This window comes from Punica granatum, chromosome 1 (genome assembly GCF_007655135.1).
Source record: "Punica granatum isolate Tunisia-2019 chromosome 1, ASM765513v2, whole genome shotgun sequence".
In the NCBI taxonomy this organism is placed as follows: Eukaryota; Viridiplantae; Streptophyta; class Magnoliopsida; order Myrtales; family Lythraceae; genus Punica; species Punica granatum.
In genome coordinates, this window is record NC_045127.1 from 5,840,952 (window position 1) to 5,860,964 (window position 20,013).

Consider the following 20,013-nt stretch of genomic DNA (forward strand, 5'->3'; position numbering starts at 1 on the left):
TCGGATTAGCAAAAAAAAAAAGTCCAATAATTCCTCAGATGCAATGAGGACTTTTCACATAAGTATGTTGGACTCATGAAATTCTTTCGTTCATGCCCCTCAGCTCGTGGTTGCCATATGTTCGAATCTATAATGATATATAAAAGCCAGTAAGTACTTATAAGAATACATTATTTGATTGTCTCATTGCCTTCTCAAAGTATTTGATTATTTGTGATGAATTCGTTTATTTGTCCATTCTTTCTCTTTTATACTTCGTAAGTTGACTAACTCCTTAAAATGGAAAAATTTATTGAATTGCTTTTAAATTAAAAAAGTCATAATTTAAAAGATTTTTCGATAACTTAATATTTTTTCTGTGAGATTTTGGGCCAAAGCCCAATAAATAAATATTTTTACATACAAGCGCAACGCGTGGCCTTGCACCTAGTTTGGTGAGTATTACTGGCCCATAATGCGCCCACATTAACAAGCATTTTGATTTGTGGTTATTCGTCCATAATGGAGGAGTAAAACTCATTAAATATTTAGGCCTGGTTTAGAAGTATCATTGCTGATGGAAAAGTACTGAAATAGAATTGCTAAAAAATAAGTGTTATTTCAGAATAAACTAGAGTATTTATGAGACATTAATTTAAAACTGTTGAAATTAAAATTAATGTTTAAAATATAGAATAAGCAAACTGATTTTCATAAACACCCATTAATCTGCTGAAAAAAATAACACTTGTAATCTCCAAAATTAACCGGATCGTGGTTTTGAAAAATGTTTACTAACCACTGCTTCTACTTAAAGAATGGTGAAAATGTATTTATTCAACTTCTCACCGTACTCCCAAACAAACTCTTAGTCAAGCTCATGGGCTTGAAGGTTCTCGGAATCAAATTTCCATGTACAATGCCAATCAAAATGTTCTTGAGCTCCCACAAGGCATGGTGGGGTTAACGCTTGAGGATAGTATCAACTAAAAGAAGAGCATCATGGTCGACCCAAATATGCTATTAACCATTGTCAACAACTAATAAGGATTGCGTGTGCTTCAGCTATAGGAGATTGCGAAAATTTTTGAGATATGAAAAATATACTAAAATTTTAAAATAATAAATTTAATACAAAATAGACATATTATTTATTTTCTCAATAGTTTAACTTGGTCGTCGAATTTGTCGTCATTGTCAAACTTGTATATAAGATACGAATATGGATCTAATAAAATCGAAAGTTTCAATGCAATTTTATTCCATGATTTTGAGCCAAAACTTTGACGGGCTCTTTCACGGTAAACCACCTACTAATGGGCCGGGCCTTTAGGCCCATTTTCAGCCCAATCAATAATCTAACCTCTCCCGTTTTCCTTTTCGGCTCCACCGACGTACAAACAGCGCTTCATTCAAATTTTTATTTTGTTATAAATACAAAATCAAAGCCTTCGATACACAAACCGACTTCGTTCATTCCTCTCTGTCTCCTTCCTTCCTCTCTCTGTCACGCTGAAATCGGGGTTTCCCTGAAGCTCCGCGACGATCGGTGGCTCTCCCCTCCCGGCTCCGACCAGATCGCCCGCGTCCACGAGTCCACGCTGCCGTAACTGACGTTCAGTTCTGCACCTGTCATCACCGACCTGCTGACGATCATCGCTGGTAAGGAGAAGGCACACGGAGAGGGCATCCCGGACGCTATCTGCGCTAGGGTTATGAAGGTCTGTGTTTGCTCCGGCGGTGATTTTTTCCTTCGTTGAGTGTGTCTCAAGGTTTTTGTGTAGCCTCTCTGTAATCTTGAATCCTCTCCTTTGTAAATTAATCAATCATGGAGTATAAACAGTTAGTGCGAGAAATTTCGCGCCTTTTAGTTTTCGTTTGCTTGTTTTCTTCGGTTATCTACTGCGTTCGATTCGCACGAATCCGTGTTTCGAGAAATTCCGTGCCTTTTGTTTTCGCTTGCTTGTTTGCTAAGTTTTCTACTTCGTGCGTTCTGCTTCTGTGAATGGAAACCACGGTTTCGAGCAATTTCATGCCTTTTTCGTTTTCGTTTTCGTTTTCGTTTTCGTTTGCTTGTTTGCTTGGGCTTTTTATATGCGTTCTGCTTCTGCGAATCGACACCGTCGTTCCGGATTCTGCGAGTTCTTCGGAACAATAACATGATACGCCGCATGCTGTTGTTGGATGCTCCCAGCATTCCCATCTAAAAGAATAAAACAATATCGCTACATGGAAAAACATTCATTCTGAATGTTGGATTACCTGATAGGCGAAGCATATTGCATCGAGCAGATTGAATCGATGTGGAATGCTGGGTGTATCGAATAATTTTGCTGGCTCTGAGATAGTATGCGGGAAGCTGGAGAAGAACTTTATGGTTAATTGAGATTACATGCTCTTAGCCTTTGCAGCAGCAACAATTCGATGCCCTAAATTGCTTTTTAACGTTTCCTCTAATAGAATTTGATGCTAATTAAATTGTAGTGAGAAAGAAGAAGCTTACCATTGAATAATGAACATTAAAGCGATGTTGCCACTTTGCAGTTATTAGGAACCCAGAGATTGACGTCGGCTAGAAGATTAGGCGCTCGAAGAGAATACTATTCTGAGGATGCCTGCAGTAATCGGCTCAAAACATCTACATCTTATTCTAATGTCATCAATGAGCCCGGGCATCGGCAGAATCTTAGAAGAGCTTTAATTGATGCCTATGGGAATGATGAAAGGGAAAGTTCATCAGAAAGTAGAGTTTCTGTTGATCGTGTGGGCAATACCGAGGTAGCTATGTTATCTTGGCTAGATACTGAAGAAGAGGAGTTTGACTGGGAAGTTATGAATCTATCAGTATCGAGAAGCAGCACAAATCAGAGCATGGCTTCTCATTGTTATCAGGCAGCAAGGACGTCTGCTGACAGCCGTACTCCGGCTTCACGACACTTTGTTAACAGAGGAACCAGAAGGAAGCTTGCGACAGCATTTTCTTCCAGTGGTAAGTCTGAAGTAAAACTCCATAATCTGCAGAAGCATTTAAATGAAAGGAAAGGATGTTTATAATTGTTTTCTACATGTCTTTTTAGGTATGCACTGCCACTCATCTGCAGGAGAACCTGCGACTGTCAAGGCACGGTATGCAGATCCAACTTCATCTGCGAAATTGTTTCCCTATATTAATCAGCACGGGTCTCAGCTGCCCCTCGGGAACTCTATACCGCCGAGCATGACACAGATGAGGGGTTCATTGAACTCGACAGTGGCTGATACTGTAACAGATAGAGAGCAGAATGAGCCTTTAGATAGTTTAGTTAGCCGGGGTATGATTTCGATGAAACCTGCAGTTTTCCCGAGCCAGCAACCTGTTTCGTTGCCTGTGAGTCGGCGCAGTCAAGCGCAAGCCACTCCCTTAGCTCCGCAGTGTTTCCATCAGCCTACTGTTTCAGGATCTATTCCACGGGGTCCCCTTCGTGCGATGCCTCCAGCGCCTTCGAATCTTCTGCGTGTGGCGCGCCCTCCTTTGCCAATCTCGAACATTCCAAGCAGCTCCTTACATCTTCCCAGGGGACCTATGCCTCCTCTGCCTTCGGGCGCTTTGCCAGCCTTATCAATTTCCCAAGGTCCCGGTAATCAATTAGCTAGAGGTGCATTCTCTGATTTGATAAGTTCTCTCATGTCTCAAGGATTGATCTCGCTGGCAAATCAAGCCCCTCTAGTACAGGTAGGAGGCAAATTAGAATCATTCTCTTCAACCAAGCTGAGCTTAATTTCGTCTAAAATTTCAACTATCTAAGCATACTTCGAACTTTTATTTCTGCAGGACTCTGTTGGACTTGAGTTTGACGTGAACCATCTTAAGGTTCGACATGAATCTGCTGTCAAAGCCCTCTATGCTGATTTGCCCAGGCAATGCACCACATGTGGGCTCCGGCTTAGAAGCCAAGATGAGCACAGCAGTCACATGGACTGGCATGTGAGTAAGAATCGGACTGCCAAGAATCGCAAACACAATTCTTCTCGGAAATGGTATGTCAGCACGAGCATGTGGCTCAGTGGTGCAGAGGCATTGGTCGCTGAGGCAGTTCCTGGGTTCTTTACCACCGAGACCACCGAGGAGAAGAAAAGCGATGAGGAAATGGCTGTCCCAGCAGATGAAGATCAGACTGTATGCGCGCTCTGCAGGGAGCCGTTCGAAGATTTTTATAGCGATGAGGTGGAAGAATGGATGTATAAAGGAGCAGTTTACTTGAATGCACCTCCTGATGGCTCAACCACAGGATTAGATAGGTCTCAGTTGGGCCCTGTAGTTCATGCTAAATGCAGGTCAGAATCAAGTGGTGCACCCGCTGAAAATTTTTGACAAGAGGGGGTACGTATTCGATGTTGTTCCTGTTCAGAAGATTTCCCTCAGGCATTAATTTTTTAGTGTTCGTTTAAGTTGCACATAGTCTTTAGCCTCGTGACCTTGTATCTGCTTTCTGGTGGTTTTGATCGAGAATGTGTTGTTTGAAAATGTTCCGCATTATGCAAAATATGCCGGCGCTTACATTCATGGAGAACTTTTGCTGTCATCTTGATCTGCAGGGAAGCATTGAAGAGGGCAGTTGAAGAAAACGGCTATGTAGTTAACTAGGAGATGGCCGAGGTTCTCTTCCTGTATTATTTGTTCGTCTCTTCATTACTGGCGGTAAATTCTCCCGACCTCATCTTTCACCAAGAGTTTGGAGCTCGACGAGCTGGTGACCTTTTGTACATGTAAATACTTTGGCATTATAAAATGCAACATCAGTTTGAGAAATGCCCTTTGCACATCCCCTTCCCATTCGACCATTCGTTTTGCGGCTCTTCCCAATCTATACTGTCGCAATGGTCTTGTGCCTCATTTTTTTTCCCGGTCGATGCAACGCATGAGAGGGAAGAAACAAAGACTTATGGGATCCTTCTGGTAGATGAGGGCTTTGTACTCGGACACCATTTCTCTTTGCTGATGTACTTGAATTGCGAATTTCTTCATCTTTTCAGTGTTCGATAATCGATACCGAGATTTAGATCTGGTACTGGTTCTGTCAACATGACAATGCTTATGTAGAGAGAATACTATGTTCTTTCCAATTTTTGCTTATGAATAAATTCTGAAGCAATTCTTTGTCTCTGATCCGATTCTTAACTCTCTATACGACACGAACTTGGCCTTAGTTTCTGCAAGAGTGTGTTTTTTTTTTTTGCTAAATAAAAGGCTAAATCGGATTATTAGACCATTGTGACTGCCCCAACTAAGAGAACTTAACCGTCATAAAATATTTATTTCATCACATTAGTGAATTAAGTCCAAGGCTCACTGGATCAAGCAATATGGGCCGGCCACCGCCATCCCATAATACATCCATATAGTGGCGAGCTCTACGTCCTCAATGAGGTTCGAACTCGTGATATTCAAGTGGAGCGCTTGATGCTTAATCAATAAGTAAGAGTATGTTTCATCGTAAAGCAATCAACGATTGAAATCGAAAACTTCACCGTGCATTATAATCAAGGGAAATTATGAAAAATGATACAAACTTTTTATATATGTAATATTTTAGTACAAAAAAAAACTTGAAATCATCGAGCATCAAACGTTTTTATTTTGTAAGAATGTGATACAAATCGTCAATCTATGCTAACAGCACCAATTTTTGCCAATGTGGCTATTGACATGTCATTTTTTGAGGACAGATCTCCTACATGGCAATTGATGTGGTATTTGTGAATTAGAAATAAAATAAATAAGTAAAAATATAAATAATAAAATTTTAAACTAACACAAATAAAAAAAATTAAAAATAAATTATTATTAAAACGTACGCTTGGATATAAAATAGCATAAAATATTTTAATAAAAATAAAAATCATGTATAAAAATTTAAATAAAATAAAAAAGAAACAAGAGAAAGAGGAAAGGGGGGCCACCCTCGACTACCACCACCCCCCTCATCCGTGGTTACTAGAGGGTTCATACATTTCTGACGACCTTAGTCGGGACTCAGGGGTGGCAGCGACCAAGGATACCCCCAGCCCCTTCTTAGATCACCCTTTGACGTGCCCCCCACCGTCACAAACAAGATTGTCGGCGGTATAGAGCCCGCCACAATTTCATTGGGGGCGATAATGGTTGGCAACGAGCCATTACTGCCCGTAATTTGTCCCCTTTTCTCTTCAAGAAGGGGAGATCGAAGAGGCGGGGTTCTGTTGCCCGCTACCACCAACACAGACGAAGTTGTCGGCGAATACAAAGTCAGCCTTCGACCTTGTCTGAGCGATGATGATCAGAATCGAGGCCATCGCTACTTGAAATCCCTCTCTCTTTTGGATTAGAGAGGGGGAAATCAAAGTCATGTTCCCAATGGAATTTATGTGCACCCTACTTCCCCTTTTGGTGTATGTTCCCGAACCATAAGCCTCCTTTATTGGGCTACCATTGCATCCACATCTAGCGGCCCACTTCAGAATTGTCTGATCCTCCTCGGCACGTAGTTCCGTTGGAATTTCCTCTTTCATTATTTTATCGTAGTCCGGAATTATTAAAAAAAAAGGGATAATAGTACCAATAATAAATAATTCAGGCGTTAATTGTTAAATTTATTTCTTCAGGAAATTTCATATGATCTTCGATAGCCACGAAGTAATTGCAGAGTCCAGAACGAGTCCAAACGGGCGTGCCGTCTCCCAGTCTCCGTCCTCGCACCCCGCGGTTGAGGTTTGACAATTCGTCGTCGTCTCTCTCTCTCTCTCTAAGAAGAAGACTGTTAGAGAGAGAAAGTGGCCGTCCTTTGTTGGGAACAAGGAAGAGAGAGAGAGAGAGAGAGAAGCTTCTTCTCCTTCTTTCCCTTCACCTTGTCCTCCTCCTTCTTCTTCTGTTGCTACCAATCAAAAGTCAAACAACAAGACCGAGCATATCCGTCAAGATCCCTTGGGGGGGTTTATCATTCCATTCCTTGTCCTTAAGCTTCTCAACCTACTCCGTGATCTCCGTCATCGGCGCCGGCTTTTTATCTGCTGTCCGATCTTTGCCCTCCTGTGCTGAACATCTTCTGCCATGAGCTCAAGTACGGCGCCCTCGAGCTCCGTCGCCGCCGGATCGGCCGATCCTTCGGGTGCCCGGAGGAACTCTAAGCGGCCCAAGTGTAATAATCTCCCTCTCTCATGCTCTGTTGTCCTCCTCGCGTTTCCTGACGTTTTGAGTGCGAACGAACCCGCGGCCCGCCGATCGTTACTTTTTCTCCCTTTGCTGGAGTTTTGCTTGGTCGTGCTTATGCTTCCGTGGATTGGCCTTTCAGCTCTGTTTCCTTTCCCAGCATGACTTTGTTTGTCTAGCTTATGCTAATAATTGGCTCGGCCGGAGTTCCGAAACAATCCTTGGGAAGACAATTCTTCTGTGGTGATTATAGCTGATGTTTTAGGAAATTATACTTGCTCGTTACTTCCTGAGGATCGTATCCCGCGAACAGATTTCTATGATAAACTATCTTGCCGGGTTTTAATCACCATACATATGTCTGCCAACAGTTTGAAACTCGAGCGAATCAGTGCTGTGACAATGTCATATTGCATTTTAAGTTTTTGGGGTAGCACGATGATCAATTCTAGGCTTTGACTTTTCCCACCTTCCAGAGAAATTTTGGGGGCATGCTTTGATTTTGTCATATTTCGGAACTATTTCTTCATCGGGTTATAAGAATGAATTTTGACTCTGTGTTGTTTGTGTCCTCAGATTCACGGTTCACTCAGCAGGAACTTCCGGCTTGCAAGCCAATTCTGACCCCGCGCTGGGTGAGACTTGATTCTCACCGTGGCACATCACCAATTCATTTTTTTATTATGGGTAGTGGGATTAAATTCTCCTCTCTATCTGTGCAGGTGATTTCAGCTTTCATGCTTGTCAGCATTGTCTTTATTCCCATCGGAGTTGCTTCCCTGTTTGCTTCGCGCGATGTAAGTTGGAACTTGTCCCAGCTCGTGTCGTTCAGACTCCATCACATTATGATATTTTATTCATTATAACGAGTGTTGTTGTTTATCAGGTGGTTGAGATAATCGATCGGTATGATACTGAATGCATACCAGTAGACGCTAGAAATGATAAGGTTAAATACATTCAGACTCCTGGAAATAAAACCTGCACCAGAAATATAACTGTAAGGTTCCCAGTTGATTGGTTAAAGCGGAAAAATCATTCGCAGCTGTCTTTTCCCTTGGGTATTCACCAATCAGTTGAACTGCTAATAAGCTCTTTCACTTCCTTTCGTGATTTGTATCTTCAGGTGACTAAGCAAATGAAGAGGCCTATCTATGTTTACTACCAGCTCGACAACTTCTATCAGAATCATCGCCGGTTTGTAGTACCTGCACCATCGTATTTTATCATTCACATGCTTGACTGTTTGCTAGAAGAAAGTGTCATGGAATGAGTGGCCTGTTAATTTAATTCCATTTTCTTGCTATTCTGGATATGATGGACTGAAAAACCACTGGGGGTGGAAAATTACTTGTTGGAAGGAACTGGTGCAGATGCAGACCTTCGAAGATACCTTGAACTAAGCTTGACAGTTGAAAGTTGGGGCAGAGATATCTAATTGTCATTCTTATCTATGTAGTGCGTTGGTATTGATGCCTTTTGATTTATTGCTTTGGTATACGCCGCAAGGATGAAGGTGTGACATTAGGAACTTAACAGGCAAAGAAATCTCGATTTCTAGTTGCCACTGAGATGGCTGGTGCTGGTATATCTCCTTTGAATGACAAATATAAAGTATTCACTCTAAAAACGCCAAGAAGGTGCCGAAATTACACGTACAACATAGAAATGAAAAAGAACTCGGATAGTTGAGTTTGAGCAGTTTATCTGTATCAAAATTTGTGGATTTTGAGTTTTTTTATTTTATAAATCTCCAATTTAGACAAAGAACTGTAATATATTGAAATGTATAAAGATGAAAAAAGAAAAGAATATCACTGCAAAGAGTTTCCCTATTATGGTGTAGTATGTTAACCTGCATTTTTCACTCAAATAAAAAAGGAGCATGTTAACCTTTATTTTGAAATTTTGCTCTTTTAAAATCTATATATTGCTTTTACATATGGAAGATAAATACCAAGTCTTGTACCGAAATTCTATATTTTGCTTACTACATTCTATTTATTATCATTTTTTTGGATGAGAATTTATTATCATTTTTACCTTTTCCCATCAAGATAATTCAAAGTTTCTGTGGTTTACATATGCCATTAATGCGACGTCTGTGTCTGCTCTTTTGAACCTCAGGTATGTGAAGAGTCGTAGTGACTCACAGTTGCGGAGTAACAGCAGTGCAAATGCTGTCAGCGACTGCAAACCAGAGGATTATAGTAATGGTCAGGTGATTGTACCTTGTGGTCTTATAGCTTGGAGCTTGTTCAACGATACCTACAGCTTTTCACGTAGTGGCCAACAGTTGGCTGTAAACAAAAGGGGTATCTCATGGAAGAGCGACAGGGAACATAAGTTTGGGAAAGATGTGTTTCCTCGGAACTTCCAAAATGGAACACTAATTGGTGGTGCACGACTCAATGAGTCCATACCAGTAAGGACCTTACTTCTCCCTCACAGAACTTCAGTCTCATATATGAACTGCCATTCTTTCAGTGAATAGCTGTTGCGTTATTGGTTGTAATTGCATTAAAACTGTCTAAAAAGACATAGCAATAGTTCCTGGAATGGAAATTTTCAGCTAGTTTTTAATTGGTATGATAATTAATTTAACTTAGCAAGTCGGGCATTCTTTCTTCACCAAAAGTACAAGCAAAGCTGACCAGTTGTTTTCTTTCATCAGCTGAGTGAGCAGGAAGACCTCATAGTGTGGATGCGAACAGCAGCACTGCCAACTTTCAGGAAATTGTACGGGAAGATTGAGGAAGATCTTCAGGTGAATGATGTCATACAGGTGACTTTGGGGAACAACTACAACACGTACAGCTTCAGCGGGAAGAAGAAGCTTGTGCTGTCCACCACAAGCTGGCTCGGAGGGAAGAACGACTTCCTTGGCATCGCTTACCTCACCGTGGGAGGATTGTGCTTCTTCCTGGCCATGGTTTTCACAATTGTGTATCTCGTCAAGCCAAGGTTAGCTCTTTTCATTTTTTTCTTTTGCTTTTCGCCAAGTAAAAGCAGATGACCGCTGACAACTGGTCTAAAAATTTAAGCTTGTTAGATGAATTGTTGGGGTCCTTGCTATCCATTTGAACAGGGCTTCATTTTATTGATCATGGAACTGCCTTTCTTTGTTTCCAGGCAACTCGGAGACCCTTCTTACCTTTCGTGGAACAGAAACCCCGGATGGCAGTAGGGCAAGTCGCCGATAGACATCTTCTGGTGGGACCATATCCCGTGGTTCTCATGTTCAGTAGTGTAATTTTGTGTATCAATATGTTAAGAGATCTGTTTGCTTATTATGATCCGAGTTTAGAAGGCACATTATTATTAGCTTGTAATTTCTTCATTTATTTCTTTTGTAGCTTTATTTGAAGCAATGAAATGAGACAAAATTGTGTTCAATACAAGCTTCTGTTATATTTTAAGTGTAGTAAGAATGATAGGAATGCCATGCTCTCTCTTCTTCTATATCAATGCTTCGCCTTGGCTTGATCAATAAAAATACACTCGACTGCGATTTTCTTGATTATTTGCATAGAGCGTCAAAGATTAATCGACCGGCAAACTGTATATGTGATAAAACACTACCAGATGTCGATGATATTGCAACTCACACCATTGTAATGTGTTTTGGGATGGTGGGTGAATCTGGTTAAAACAGACCGATATTTGGGGGCGTTTGGTTTCAGAGTTAAACTAAGTTTGATTTTGATTTTGATTTTAATTGTGGAAAAAGACAAATGAGATGGTATTATAAATTTGACTTGGGAAACGTGTGTTTTTGTTGTGTAGTGGATAGAGTTAAAATCAAAATTATGATTCTAAAATCACATCATGAAATCAAACGGGCCCATTTCTGGGTGCAAGTCTATACTTCGCGAGAATTTCGGGGTGCAATTTAATAACATGTAGACTACGGGGTGCGAAGTGCATTCAAGTAAAAATTTGGGATGCGGAAAGTAATTAGACCAAAAAGTTTTGCCGTCGCCAGGCACGTCTGTTTCCTCCGTCTCCCCTCCGTCGCGCTTCCCTCTCTCTCTCTCTCTACTGCAAACTACAGCTTCAAAATCCTCAAGAAAAGCGCCGCCGGCGTCGCCTCCACCGCCGCCTGGTGATGATTCGTTGCAGTAGAAAATCACTTGCTCTGAACCCTAACTTCCTCAAATCCTACTCCTCTCTCCGCGCCTTCTCTTCCCCAACCCCGTGCGACTTCCCCACCACCTCCTCCGTTGACCACACACGCGGCTTCCATGAAGCCACCCGAAGCCCCCTTCCGATATTAGGCTTTAAAAAGGGAGGCCCACTTTCATTACTACTCGCAGCTAAAGCTCCCTACCCCAGCTGTAATTTCCTCAGAAGCTACTGCTCCGAAAACATTGGCCGGGATGGCGTTAAGTCGAGCGAGTGGACTGAGGAGATCGAGTATCTCGATGAATCGGGCGGTGTCATATACACCGGCAAGGGCGTGCGGTCGGTGGAGCCGGGGCTCGATGACCACGTCATGATTGGTGACATCAGGAAGCCCCTCCACAACATCTCCGCAGTCGCGAAGATCGTCGAGGTCGTGAAGCGGTGGAAATGGGGGCCCGAGCTCGAGACCCAACTAGACAAGCTCCAGTTCGTCCCCAACACGACCCATATCGTACAGGCTCTGAAGGTCATCAACGAGAGCGACGCGTCTCTCAGCCTCTTTCGCTGGGCTAAGCGGCAACCTTGGTACGTGCCCAATGATGAGTGTTACCTTATGCTGTTTGATGGGTTGAATCAAAACAGAGACTTCGATGGGATTCAGCAACTGTTTGATGAAATGGTTTCTGGTAAAGGCATTGCTGCTTCTGCTACGGCTTACAATCGGGTTATTCAGTACTTGGCTAAAGCCGAGAAATTGGAGGTTTCGTTCTGTTGTTTCAAGAAAGCCCGAGATTCGGGCTGTAAGATCGATGCGCAGACATATAATGCCCTCATTAACGTGTTCTTGAACAAGGGCTTGCCTTACAAGGCGTTCGAGATATATGAGAGCATGGAAGCGGCTGAAAGTTCGTTGGAGGGGTCGACTTATGAGTTAATGATTCCTAGCCTGGCTAAATCGGGCCGCCTCGATGCCGCTATGAAGCTCTTCCAAGAAATGAAATCAAGGAGGTACCGCCCGAGCTATAATGTCTTTGCCTCGCTGGTTGATTCCATGGGGAAAGCTGGGAGACTCGATACGTCCATGAAGGTTTATATGGAATTGCCGGTTCACGGTTTAAGGCCCTCTGCAACAATGTTTGTTTCCCTGATTGAGTCGTTTGTGAAGGCGGGCAAGTTGGAGACCGGGATTAGGCTATGGGATGACATGAAGAAGGCTGGGTTCAGGCCTAATTTCGGGCTATACACTCTGATCATCGAGTCCCATGCAAAGTCGGGGAAGCTGGACATTGCGATGTCTGCCTTCACAGATATGGAGAAGGCTGGATTCTTGCCAACCCCATCCACCTACTCCTGTCTCTTGGAGATGCATGCTGCTTCTGGACAAGTAGATGCTGCCATGAAGCTTTACAATTCCATGACCAATGCAGGCCTGAAACCGGGTCTTAGCACTTGTACTGCCCTCTTGACTCTCTTGGCCAATAAGAAGCTCGTGGATGTAGCTGCAAAGATACTGCTCGAGATGAAATCAATGGGATTCTCTGTAGATGTGAGTGCCAGTGATGTCCTGATGGTATATATCAAGGACGGTTCTGTTGATCTTGCTTTGAGGTGGCTACAGTTCATGGGATCATCTGGTATTAGGACGAACAACTTTATCATTAGACAGCTGTTTGAATCTTGCATGAAGAACGGTCTATATGAGTCCGCCAAGCCCCTCCTAGAGACCTACGTGAACTCTGCAGCAAAGGTGGATCTGATACTCTACACATCGATTCTCGCCTATATGGTAAGGTGCCAGGAAGAGCAGCAGGAGAGGCAGCTGATGGCTATACTAAGTGCGACGAGACACAAAGCCCATGACTTTATGTGTGGGCTGTTCACCGGCCCAGAACAGAGGAAGCAGCCTGTCTTATCATTTGTTCGGGAGTTCTTCCATGGGATTGACTATGAACTGGAAGAAGGGGCAGCTAGGTATTTTGTGAACGTTCTCCTTAATTACCTTGTCCTAATGGGGCAGATTAACAGGGCTCGATGCGTTTGGAAAGTCGCATATGAGAATAAACTCTTCCCAAAAGCAATCGTGTTTGATCAGCACATTGCATGGTCCCTCGATGTCAGGAATTTGTCCGTGGGGGCTGCTCTTATAGCTGTTGTGCATACCCTCCATAGGTTCAGGAAGAGGATGCTTTACTACGGTGTGATACCAAGAAGAATCAAGTTAGTTACAGGGCCCACTTTGAAGATTGTAGTTGCACAGATGCTTAGCTCAGTGGAATCCCCTTTCGAGGTTAGTAAGGTGGTTCTCAGAGCTCCAGGGGATTCGGTGATGCAGTGGTTCAAGAAACCAATCGTTCAGCAGTTTCTTCTGAATGAAATCCCATCGAGGGCTGACATTCTCATGCACAAGTTAAATATATTATTTCCCAGCTCGGCTCCTGAGATTAGATCTTTGTCCCCTCCTAAGCCCCTCATGTCTGGGAAATCATTTTAAGTAGAGCTAAATAAAGTGTTTTACGGCAATTCATGACTGCACTTTCCCTCTATTGTTACATTTATGATAGTGTTTCTGCTAGTTGCTGAAGTCGAGATGTTTGGAAATTTTCATTCAATCATTCTGTTTAGGTCCTCGTACGAATCAAAATATATGTATTTCTTTCATCACTTCACTAGTATAATAGGAAGCATGATAGTTCGTCTCATCAGAATCAAATCAAAGAGCTTAAACAATATAGTAAATCAATGTTTTCGTAAGACTTATCTAGGCACAGTACTGTCACTTGCATCCTCTGTCCTTCGATGGATCGTCTTCTTTGTCAGGGCGCCTTAGGTCTCTTGTGCTCTGGAGGGTGATTACTGTCAAAGTCCACATGAACGAAAGCTCTCTCGACATCAGGCAAAAGCTCAAGTTTCTCTTGAAGCGTCTCTCCTATGTCATGAGCCACATTGAGAGACATATCTCCTGGTAAGACTATGTCGGCTTCCACGAAGTAGAAGGAGCCACACTTGTATGCTCTCACCGTTGCGATGTGCTTGATGTCCCAGTGATGGTTCCATATGAGGTACGTCAGTTTTGCAATATACTCTGCTGGTGCAGTTTTCCCGATTAGTGAACCCACATTCTCAATGACGGTCCTCGCCCATGAGTTCATCGTGTACACTGCTATCTGCTCATTTCATTAGATATTCTTGCTATTTTAGCTTTTGACAAGAATTAGATGTATAAATATGAAATGAGGAACTTACTAGGATCTTACAAAGAATTAGATGTATAAATATGAAATGAGGAACTTACTAGGATAGCCCCAGTAGGGTCAAGCCACCAGTAAAACCGAATAGCTAGAACAGCAGCTGCTAGACCTATTGAGTTGGTGATCACGTCGAATAAGTGATCTTTTGCATATGTCCTGATGATGTCGTTCTGGAATCTGCGACAATAAGCCATGAGCACAAACTTTACTATTGTGACTGAAACCATAATCCCGATCATCCACCTCTCCTTCTCAGGATCTCTTTCGGGTTGAGTCTGCAGCACGAAGAATCATATTAAGCTGGGGTTGAGATCAAATTACTTATGTCAACATGGCTTGTCCTGAAAGATAATTATAAACCTTCATGATGAGTTCCCTCCCCGATTCAAACAATATCTGCAGTCCAAGAGTGCACATTACTGATGCAAAGACAACTATACCCTGCAGACCAGAACGGTACTTTGATCACTTCCCTTTCAATTCTTTGAACTGTCTAATGGTACTGTGAAATAAAATGTGAGTGTTTCCTTTATTTTTTTTCTTTCATGTCCTTGGCCTTACCACAGGCTGCATCCTTTCCTTGCCAATGGGGTAGCGGAGCTGGTTCGGTTTTCTCATTGCATGAGCAGTGAACCATAGAATGAAACCTGATAACAGATCTAGCAGTGAGTCCAGAGTCGAAGCTATGACAGCGAGAGATCTGCTCTCCACTGATGCATAAACTTTCGCCAGGAACAGCACCATGTTCGCTATGTTGGATGTATATATTGCCACCTTCTCACTCCTCGCCAGTTGCTTCATTTCATCCTATATTCCAGATACTCGTAAGTTCTTCAACATCTTCTTTTGATTTTAAGATCACTGTGGTTTCATTGCTCACCTCTGTCAAGTTTCCGGGTAGATGTCCCATTTCCATGAACGAGTCCATTTCACCGAAACCCTTGAGAAGCCTCTCTTGTCTCCTGTAGTATTCTGCTATCTTCCTCCGTCTTTCTGTTACAGTATACACAGCAATAGTCATTTATCATCCATAATAAAATCGATAGGTCATGCGGGTAAAAGACTAGTTGAGAACCGACTCATTGTCTTGAGAACTTGGGATAGTCCACATTCTGAATCCTGCCCGTTTGTTTTCTGAGGAAGCTTAAACTCATCTGCTGTGAGTCGCCACGAAGGCAACCTCGGAGCTGGCTCAGCGTGCCCTTCGGGAGACAGGAGCTCGAGTCGGTAATCCGTGGAGTCAGTTCTCATGTCACTCGCCATTTCTACTTCTACGTCTGATAATTTTTCTGGCAATGGAAGATAACGTGTGCTACTGCTTCTTATATGGACCTCCGCAGGCATGGAGAATGCCGTTGATATCATTTTCCAGGAAATTGCGTCTGTATACACATAAGAGCTGACTTTGCTTGCCGTGGAATAATTACCACAATGCCATAGTCTACGACACGTATAAGCTATGACACGTATGGAAAGAATCCTATTCCCTTTTCAGGAATATGATCCATCGTCACTTTGTTCACACATCATGTTTATGCATTCTTCGCGATTAAGTCGATTATGTTTGTGGCGGGACCGGTATCGAGATTCAGGACTGTTCAGCTCTTTGAATAATACAGACACTTACAATGTAAGTTTCGCGTTGTCAAAGTGGCAAATTGGCTTATAGTCGTAACAGTGCTGAATCGGGATTGAGGTCTCGTCTACTGTCATGAGATGGATAATGACATTGAGAATTCTCTCGTTACTTTTGCAGTAATGTAACAACTGTCCCTTGAAATGCAAGAACGATCCCGACCCCGTATGGTCAAGAACCACGAGTTCATTAAGAGGAAAGCATGCTCAAGAACCGCGAGTTCGTTAAGAAGAAAATAACGTGGAACGCTAAATCTGTTGCCGACGGAGGAGCTGGCGATTAACTGTTCCTTCCCAAAAACAGAAGGGGCAGTAACTAAAAGTAATGGCACCTTCAAACTGTGTTCTTCTTGTGCTCAGGCCTATGGGTGAACTCGAAGTCTATATGCACGAAGGCTCGCTCGACTTCTGGGAGCTGCTCGAGCTTCTCCTGGAGGGCCTCGCCGATATTGTGGGCCTGATTCAGGAGCATGTCTTCGGGCAGCACTATGTCCACCTCCACAAAGTAGTGGGATCCGAACGTGTAAGCTCTCACGGTATCAATATGCCTGATCTGTTCGTGATGGTTCCATGTGAGATAGGTCAGCTTCGCAATGAATTCCGGAGGGGCCGTTCTTCCTATCAGCAGCCACACATTCTCCACGACCGTCTTCGCCCAGGTGCCTATCGTGTACACAGCGATCTGCACAAACAGAACGGGATCAATAGCTTGCTTTATCAGAAAACTGTTTCCACCAGTAGCTTGGTCCTGAAGGAACAAATCAATCTATCAGAGAGGCATTGAACTCACCACAATGGCACCAGTGGGATCGATCCACCAGTAGAAGTGGATCGCCAGCACAGCCGTGGCTAGGCCGACAGAGTTGGTGATGACGTCGAAGAAATGGTCTTGCGCATAGGTTCTGACTATCTCGTTGTTGAATCTCCGACAGTACACCATGAGGACGAACTTCACTGCAGTCACCGAGACCATAATACCAATCATCCACTTCTCCTTCTCACTGTCTGTCTCCGGACGGGACTGAACATTACAACAACATTTACATTCACATGAAAAATCAGGATTTATATCTAACAAATACAACCTATGTCATTAACGGCATTACGAACTGCAAGGCGTCTTTACATCTGCAAGAAGCTTCTGCGTTTATCCATTTCCCGTCATTGGCGTACCTTTGTGATAATTTCTCGAATGGATTCCAGTATGATTTGCAGTCCAAGAGTTGCCATCACTGATGCAAACACAATGATACCCTGCAGAATCACACCATCGAATTAGATCTCACTTCATTGTACATTTCGGTTAATCTGGATCCCGTGGAACCGACACAGGTTGTTTCCAGGTTCTGCATATTCAAAATACGTCTTAAAGAGAAGGTCGTCAGCTTATTCGTAGTCCGGAAACTTATTTGCTTCTGCAAAACTAAAAGGTAAAGACAACTCACAACAGGCTGCATTCGCTTCTTCCCTATCGGGTATCGGTACTGGTTTGGGTTCCTCATGGCATTGGCAGTAAACCAGAGAATGAAGCCCGACAGCAGGTCCAGGAACGAATCCAAGGTCGAGGCAATCACAGCCATTGATCGGCTCTCGACAGAGGCATAGACCTTTGCAATGAAAAGCACCATGTTGGCGATGTTCGATGTGTGGATCGCAAACTTCTCACTTTTCGCGAGCTGCTTCATTTCATCCTGAACAGACAAAGCATTCACAAACCAACCCAGAAAAACTAATCGAATTCATAAACTAGAGATTTCAACAGACAAATTTCAAGGCCGACCTCGGTTAGGCTTCCAGGGAAACATCCCGACTCGGTCATCGTCTCCATCTCATTATATCCTTCGTAGAGCGCCTCTTGTTTCTTGTAGTACTCAGCAATCCTGCGTTCTTTCCCTATATTGATACCAACACCGTCATCATATTATAACATGATCAATAGAAAGCTCAAAATGGTTCGATCACGGCTTTCAAGCTCGACATGGCTGATCATCCGAATTAGTTCGATGGTAGAAAAACGCGCGCGGTTTCCAATATTTCGTTTTCCTCATCTGGAAAAACGGAAAATGAATTCCAACGCGCTCAATTCTCATTTCCTCAAAAGGAAACATAGAGAGAGGGAGGAAAAACTGATCGATGAAACGTTTGAGGATGTATTTGTCAATTTCGAAAGATAGCTAAATGCATACCAATAAAAAGTTATAATTACAGATCAACCCTGAAGTAAATTCTGCCATGCAAGTTCAACCAACCAACGTCGTCATAACTAATAAAGCACGCAACATGAAACTGATGGGAAGCAGAGAAAGAGACTGACGGCGGGTGGGAGTCGGAAGGATACGGCGGCAAGAGAAGCGGCGGGAGTGGTGGCGGCGGCGGTTGGGAGACGACTGAGGGAGGCGGAACTCGCTGAGGTTGAGCCGCCATGACGATGGCAAGACAGACGTGGTCGAGGGAGAGGTTGGGCTAGCGTAGACATCATCGACTATGTCCAAATCCAAGGCCTCGTGGCCGACTACGTGATCGGTGTTCTCCGGCGACAAAAGCTCTCTCCGGGACTCTCCGATGACATGGCCACCGGTGCCACCTCCGGCCGGAGACTTCATTGTTCCCTTGGCCATGGGTGCGTAACTGACTCAGCGTGCACTTTGGGATTTTTCGCAGCTTCTTCGGTTCTCTATTTATATGCTTCCCAAACAACAACTTAGTAACCATAAAGATATTTCCATCCCTCTTTTATTTATTATTTATTACTGTTTTTTTTTTGTGAAAACGTGCTAGGAATAATCTCTAGCCTTGAGCATCATCAAATTTCGACAGATTTAACGTTGCTGAATTCCAGGTAAAATCCGTTCACATGAGCCAGAAGGTGTAGTTGTCAACTTCACTTTTGTCCATTTGGTGCACGCGCTCGCATGCATTGATTCTCGTCCGCACAAGTTTAAATGTACCATTTTAGGCGATCATATTGCGGTTGACACACGTAGGTAATTAATTCATCGATCATATATAAAATCCTTTTTGTTTAGAATTAACAACCTATTTATTACTCTTAAAAAAAATTGATCAATGGTTCACCGTTACGATGCAGTGCGTTCTTATCATTTAATCGAAGTGCTAGTATTGATAAGAATTTTTTTTTGGCCGGTGATAAGAAAAGAAGTTTAAACGTTGTTTCACTTTAGATATAAAGATTTGCCATTCAACTTGAAATTGTCTGCATGACACCTTTTTGGCAAGCCCAAAGAACAAAAAAAAAATACAAATTCTTTTAGATATTTAGAATATTGGCGTGATTAAAAAGTCTCATGTTGACGTGATTAAAAAGTTTCATGTTCGATACTCAGTGTCCAATGATATATAATGCAGTGGCACACCTCTCGTCTAGTAATCAAGAAGTTCAAAATTCGATAACCAATAGGATTACCAGTACCCCTTTATTAGATATTTATAATTTATTTTTCAATGTATTAGATCATGAATTTTCCTTATAATCGAAAAGAAAAAATAAAACAAAAAAACTTTTTTGCCATCTGTCGGAACCGTTTAATTATTAACAAATGTTTTTGACTGGATCGTCGGGCTGATATATAAAGTATCGATATATCTCCAGTAGCTTTGATAATTTACTGAGATAATGTTGCTTATCTGAAAAAAAGTAAATGCGAACATTTTTCTATAATATATATATATATATATATATAATATTGTTTCTATACTACTCTACGGATATTTGAATGAATGGCCAAATAAAAAGAGGTTAAATGTAAAGTGTTCTTTTCTTTCCACGACTACATCCTTACGTAAGACGTCCCCCACGCGAAGGCATGTAGTGCGTTAGGTTTGCATGCTGTATGATATAAA

At 42.6% G+C, this 20,013-nt stretch overlaps 5 protein-coding genes and 1 long non-coding RNA gene across 9 annotated transcripts; 4 read left to right on the forward strand and 2 right to left on the reverse strand.

The window, feature by feature from the left end:
* Positions 1-1,422: 1,422 nt before the first annotated feature.
* Positions 1,423-5,100, forward strand: LOC116193134 (polyadenylation and cleavage factor homolog 4-like). 2 transcript variants are annotated; one of them, XM_031521905.1, is made up of 5 exons: positions 1,423-1,700; positions 2,524-2,968; positions 3,057-3,691; positions 3,791-4,339; positions 4,555-5,100. In XM_031521905.1, the coding sequence occupies exons 1-4, from the start codon at positions 1,695-1,697 to the stop codon at positions 4,328-4,330; spliced, it is 1,626 nt and encodes a 541-aa protein (XP_031377765.1). In that variant the 5' UTR covers positions 1,423-1,694; the 3' UTR covers positions 4,331-4,339; positions 4,555-5,100. The 2 variants fall into 2 exon arrangements, with proteins under 2 accessions (XP_031377765.1, XP_031377764.1); XM_031521904.1 differs by having other exon boundaries at positions 3,791-5,100.
* Positions 5,101-6,653: 1,553 nt separating this feature from the next.
* LOC116191453 (ALA-interacting subunit 3-like) lies at positions 6,654-10,568 on the forward strand. The gene is made up of 8 exons (XM_031520257.1): positions 6,654-7,133; positions 7,721-7,779; positions 7,867-7,941; positions 8,031-8,144; positions 8,271-8,341; positions 9,272-9,569; positions 9,819-10,108; positions 10,277-10,568. Exons 1-8 carry the CDS (start codon positions 7,046-7,048, stop codon positions 10,329-10,331), a joined length of 1,050 nt encoding a protein of 349 aa, XP_031376117.1. The 5' UTR covers positions 6,654-7,045; the 3' UTR covers positions 10,332-10,568.
* A 562-nt stretch (positions 10,569-11,130) lies between these two features.
* LOC116200623 (pentatricopeptide repeat-containing protein At1g79490, mitochondrial) lies at positions 11,131-13,801 on the forward strand. The gene has a single exon (XM_031531457.1). The coding sequence runs from the start codon at positions 11,253-11,255 to the stop codon at positions 13,758-13,760; it is 2,508 nt and encodes an 835-aa protein (XP_031387317.1). The 5' UTR covers positions 11,131-11,252; the 3' UTR covers positions 13,761-13,801.
* An 85-nt stretch (positions 13,802-13,886) lies between these two features.
* Positions 13,887-15,910, reverse strand: LOC116200643 (metal tolerance protein 9-like). 2 transcript variants are annotated; one of them, XM_031531472.1, is made up of 6 exons: positions 15,597-15,910; positions 15,398-15,510; positions 15,079-15,324; positions 14,878-14,958; positions 14,562-14,792; positions 13,887-14,433 (listed from the first exon to the last, which is right to left on the reverse strand). In XM_031531472.1, the coding sequence occupies exons 1-6, from the start codon at positions 15,880-15,882 to the stop codon at positions 14,083-14,085; spliced, it is 1,308 nt and encodes a 435-aa protein (XP_031387332.1). In that variant the 5' UTR covers positions 15,883-15,910; the 3' UTR covers positions 13,887-14,082. The 2 variants fall into 2 exon arrangements, with proteins under 2 accessions (XP_031387332.1, XP_031387337.1); XM_031531477.1 differs by lacking the exon at positions 14,878-14,958.
* LOC116200657 lies at positions 14,191-16,542 on the forward strand. Of its 2 annotated transcripts, XR_004155716.1 has the most exons (5): positions 14,191-14,328; positions 14,774-14,973; positions 15,084-15,341; positions 15,661-16,147; positions 16,274-16,542. It is a non-coding gene; the product is annotated as an uncharacterized LOC116200657 (long non-coding RNA). The 2 variants fall into 2 exon arrangements; XR_004155715.1 differs by lacking the exon at positions 16,274-16,542 and having other exon boundaries at positions 15,661-16,151.
* Positions 16,298-18,824, reverse strand: LOC116200632 (metal tolerance protein 9-like). The gene is made up of 6 exons (XM_031531465.1): positions 18,467-18,824; positions 17,933-18,045; positions 17,598-17,843; positions 17,326-17,406; positions 16,943-17,173; positions 16,298-16,834 (listed from the first exon to the last, which is right to left on the reverse strand). Exons 1-6 carry the CDS (start codon positions 18,768-18,770, stop codon positions 16,487-16,489), a joined length of 1,323 nt encoding a protein of 440 aa, XP_031387325.1. The 5' UTR covers positions 18,771-18,824; the 3' UTR covers positions 16,298-16,486.
* Between the last annotated feature and the right edge of the window lie 1,189 nt (positions 18,825-20,013).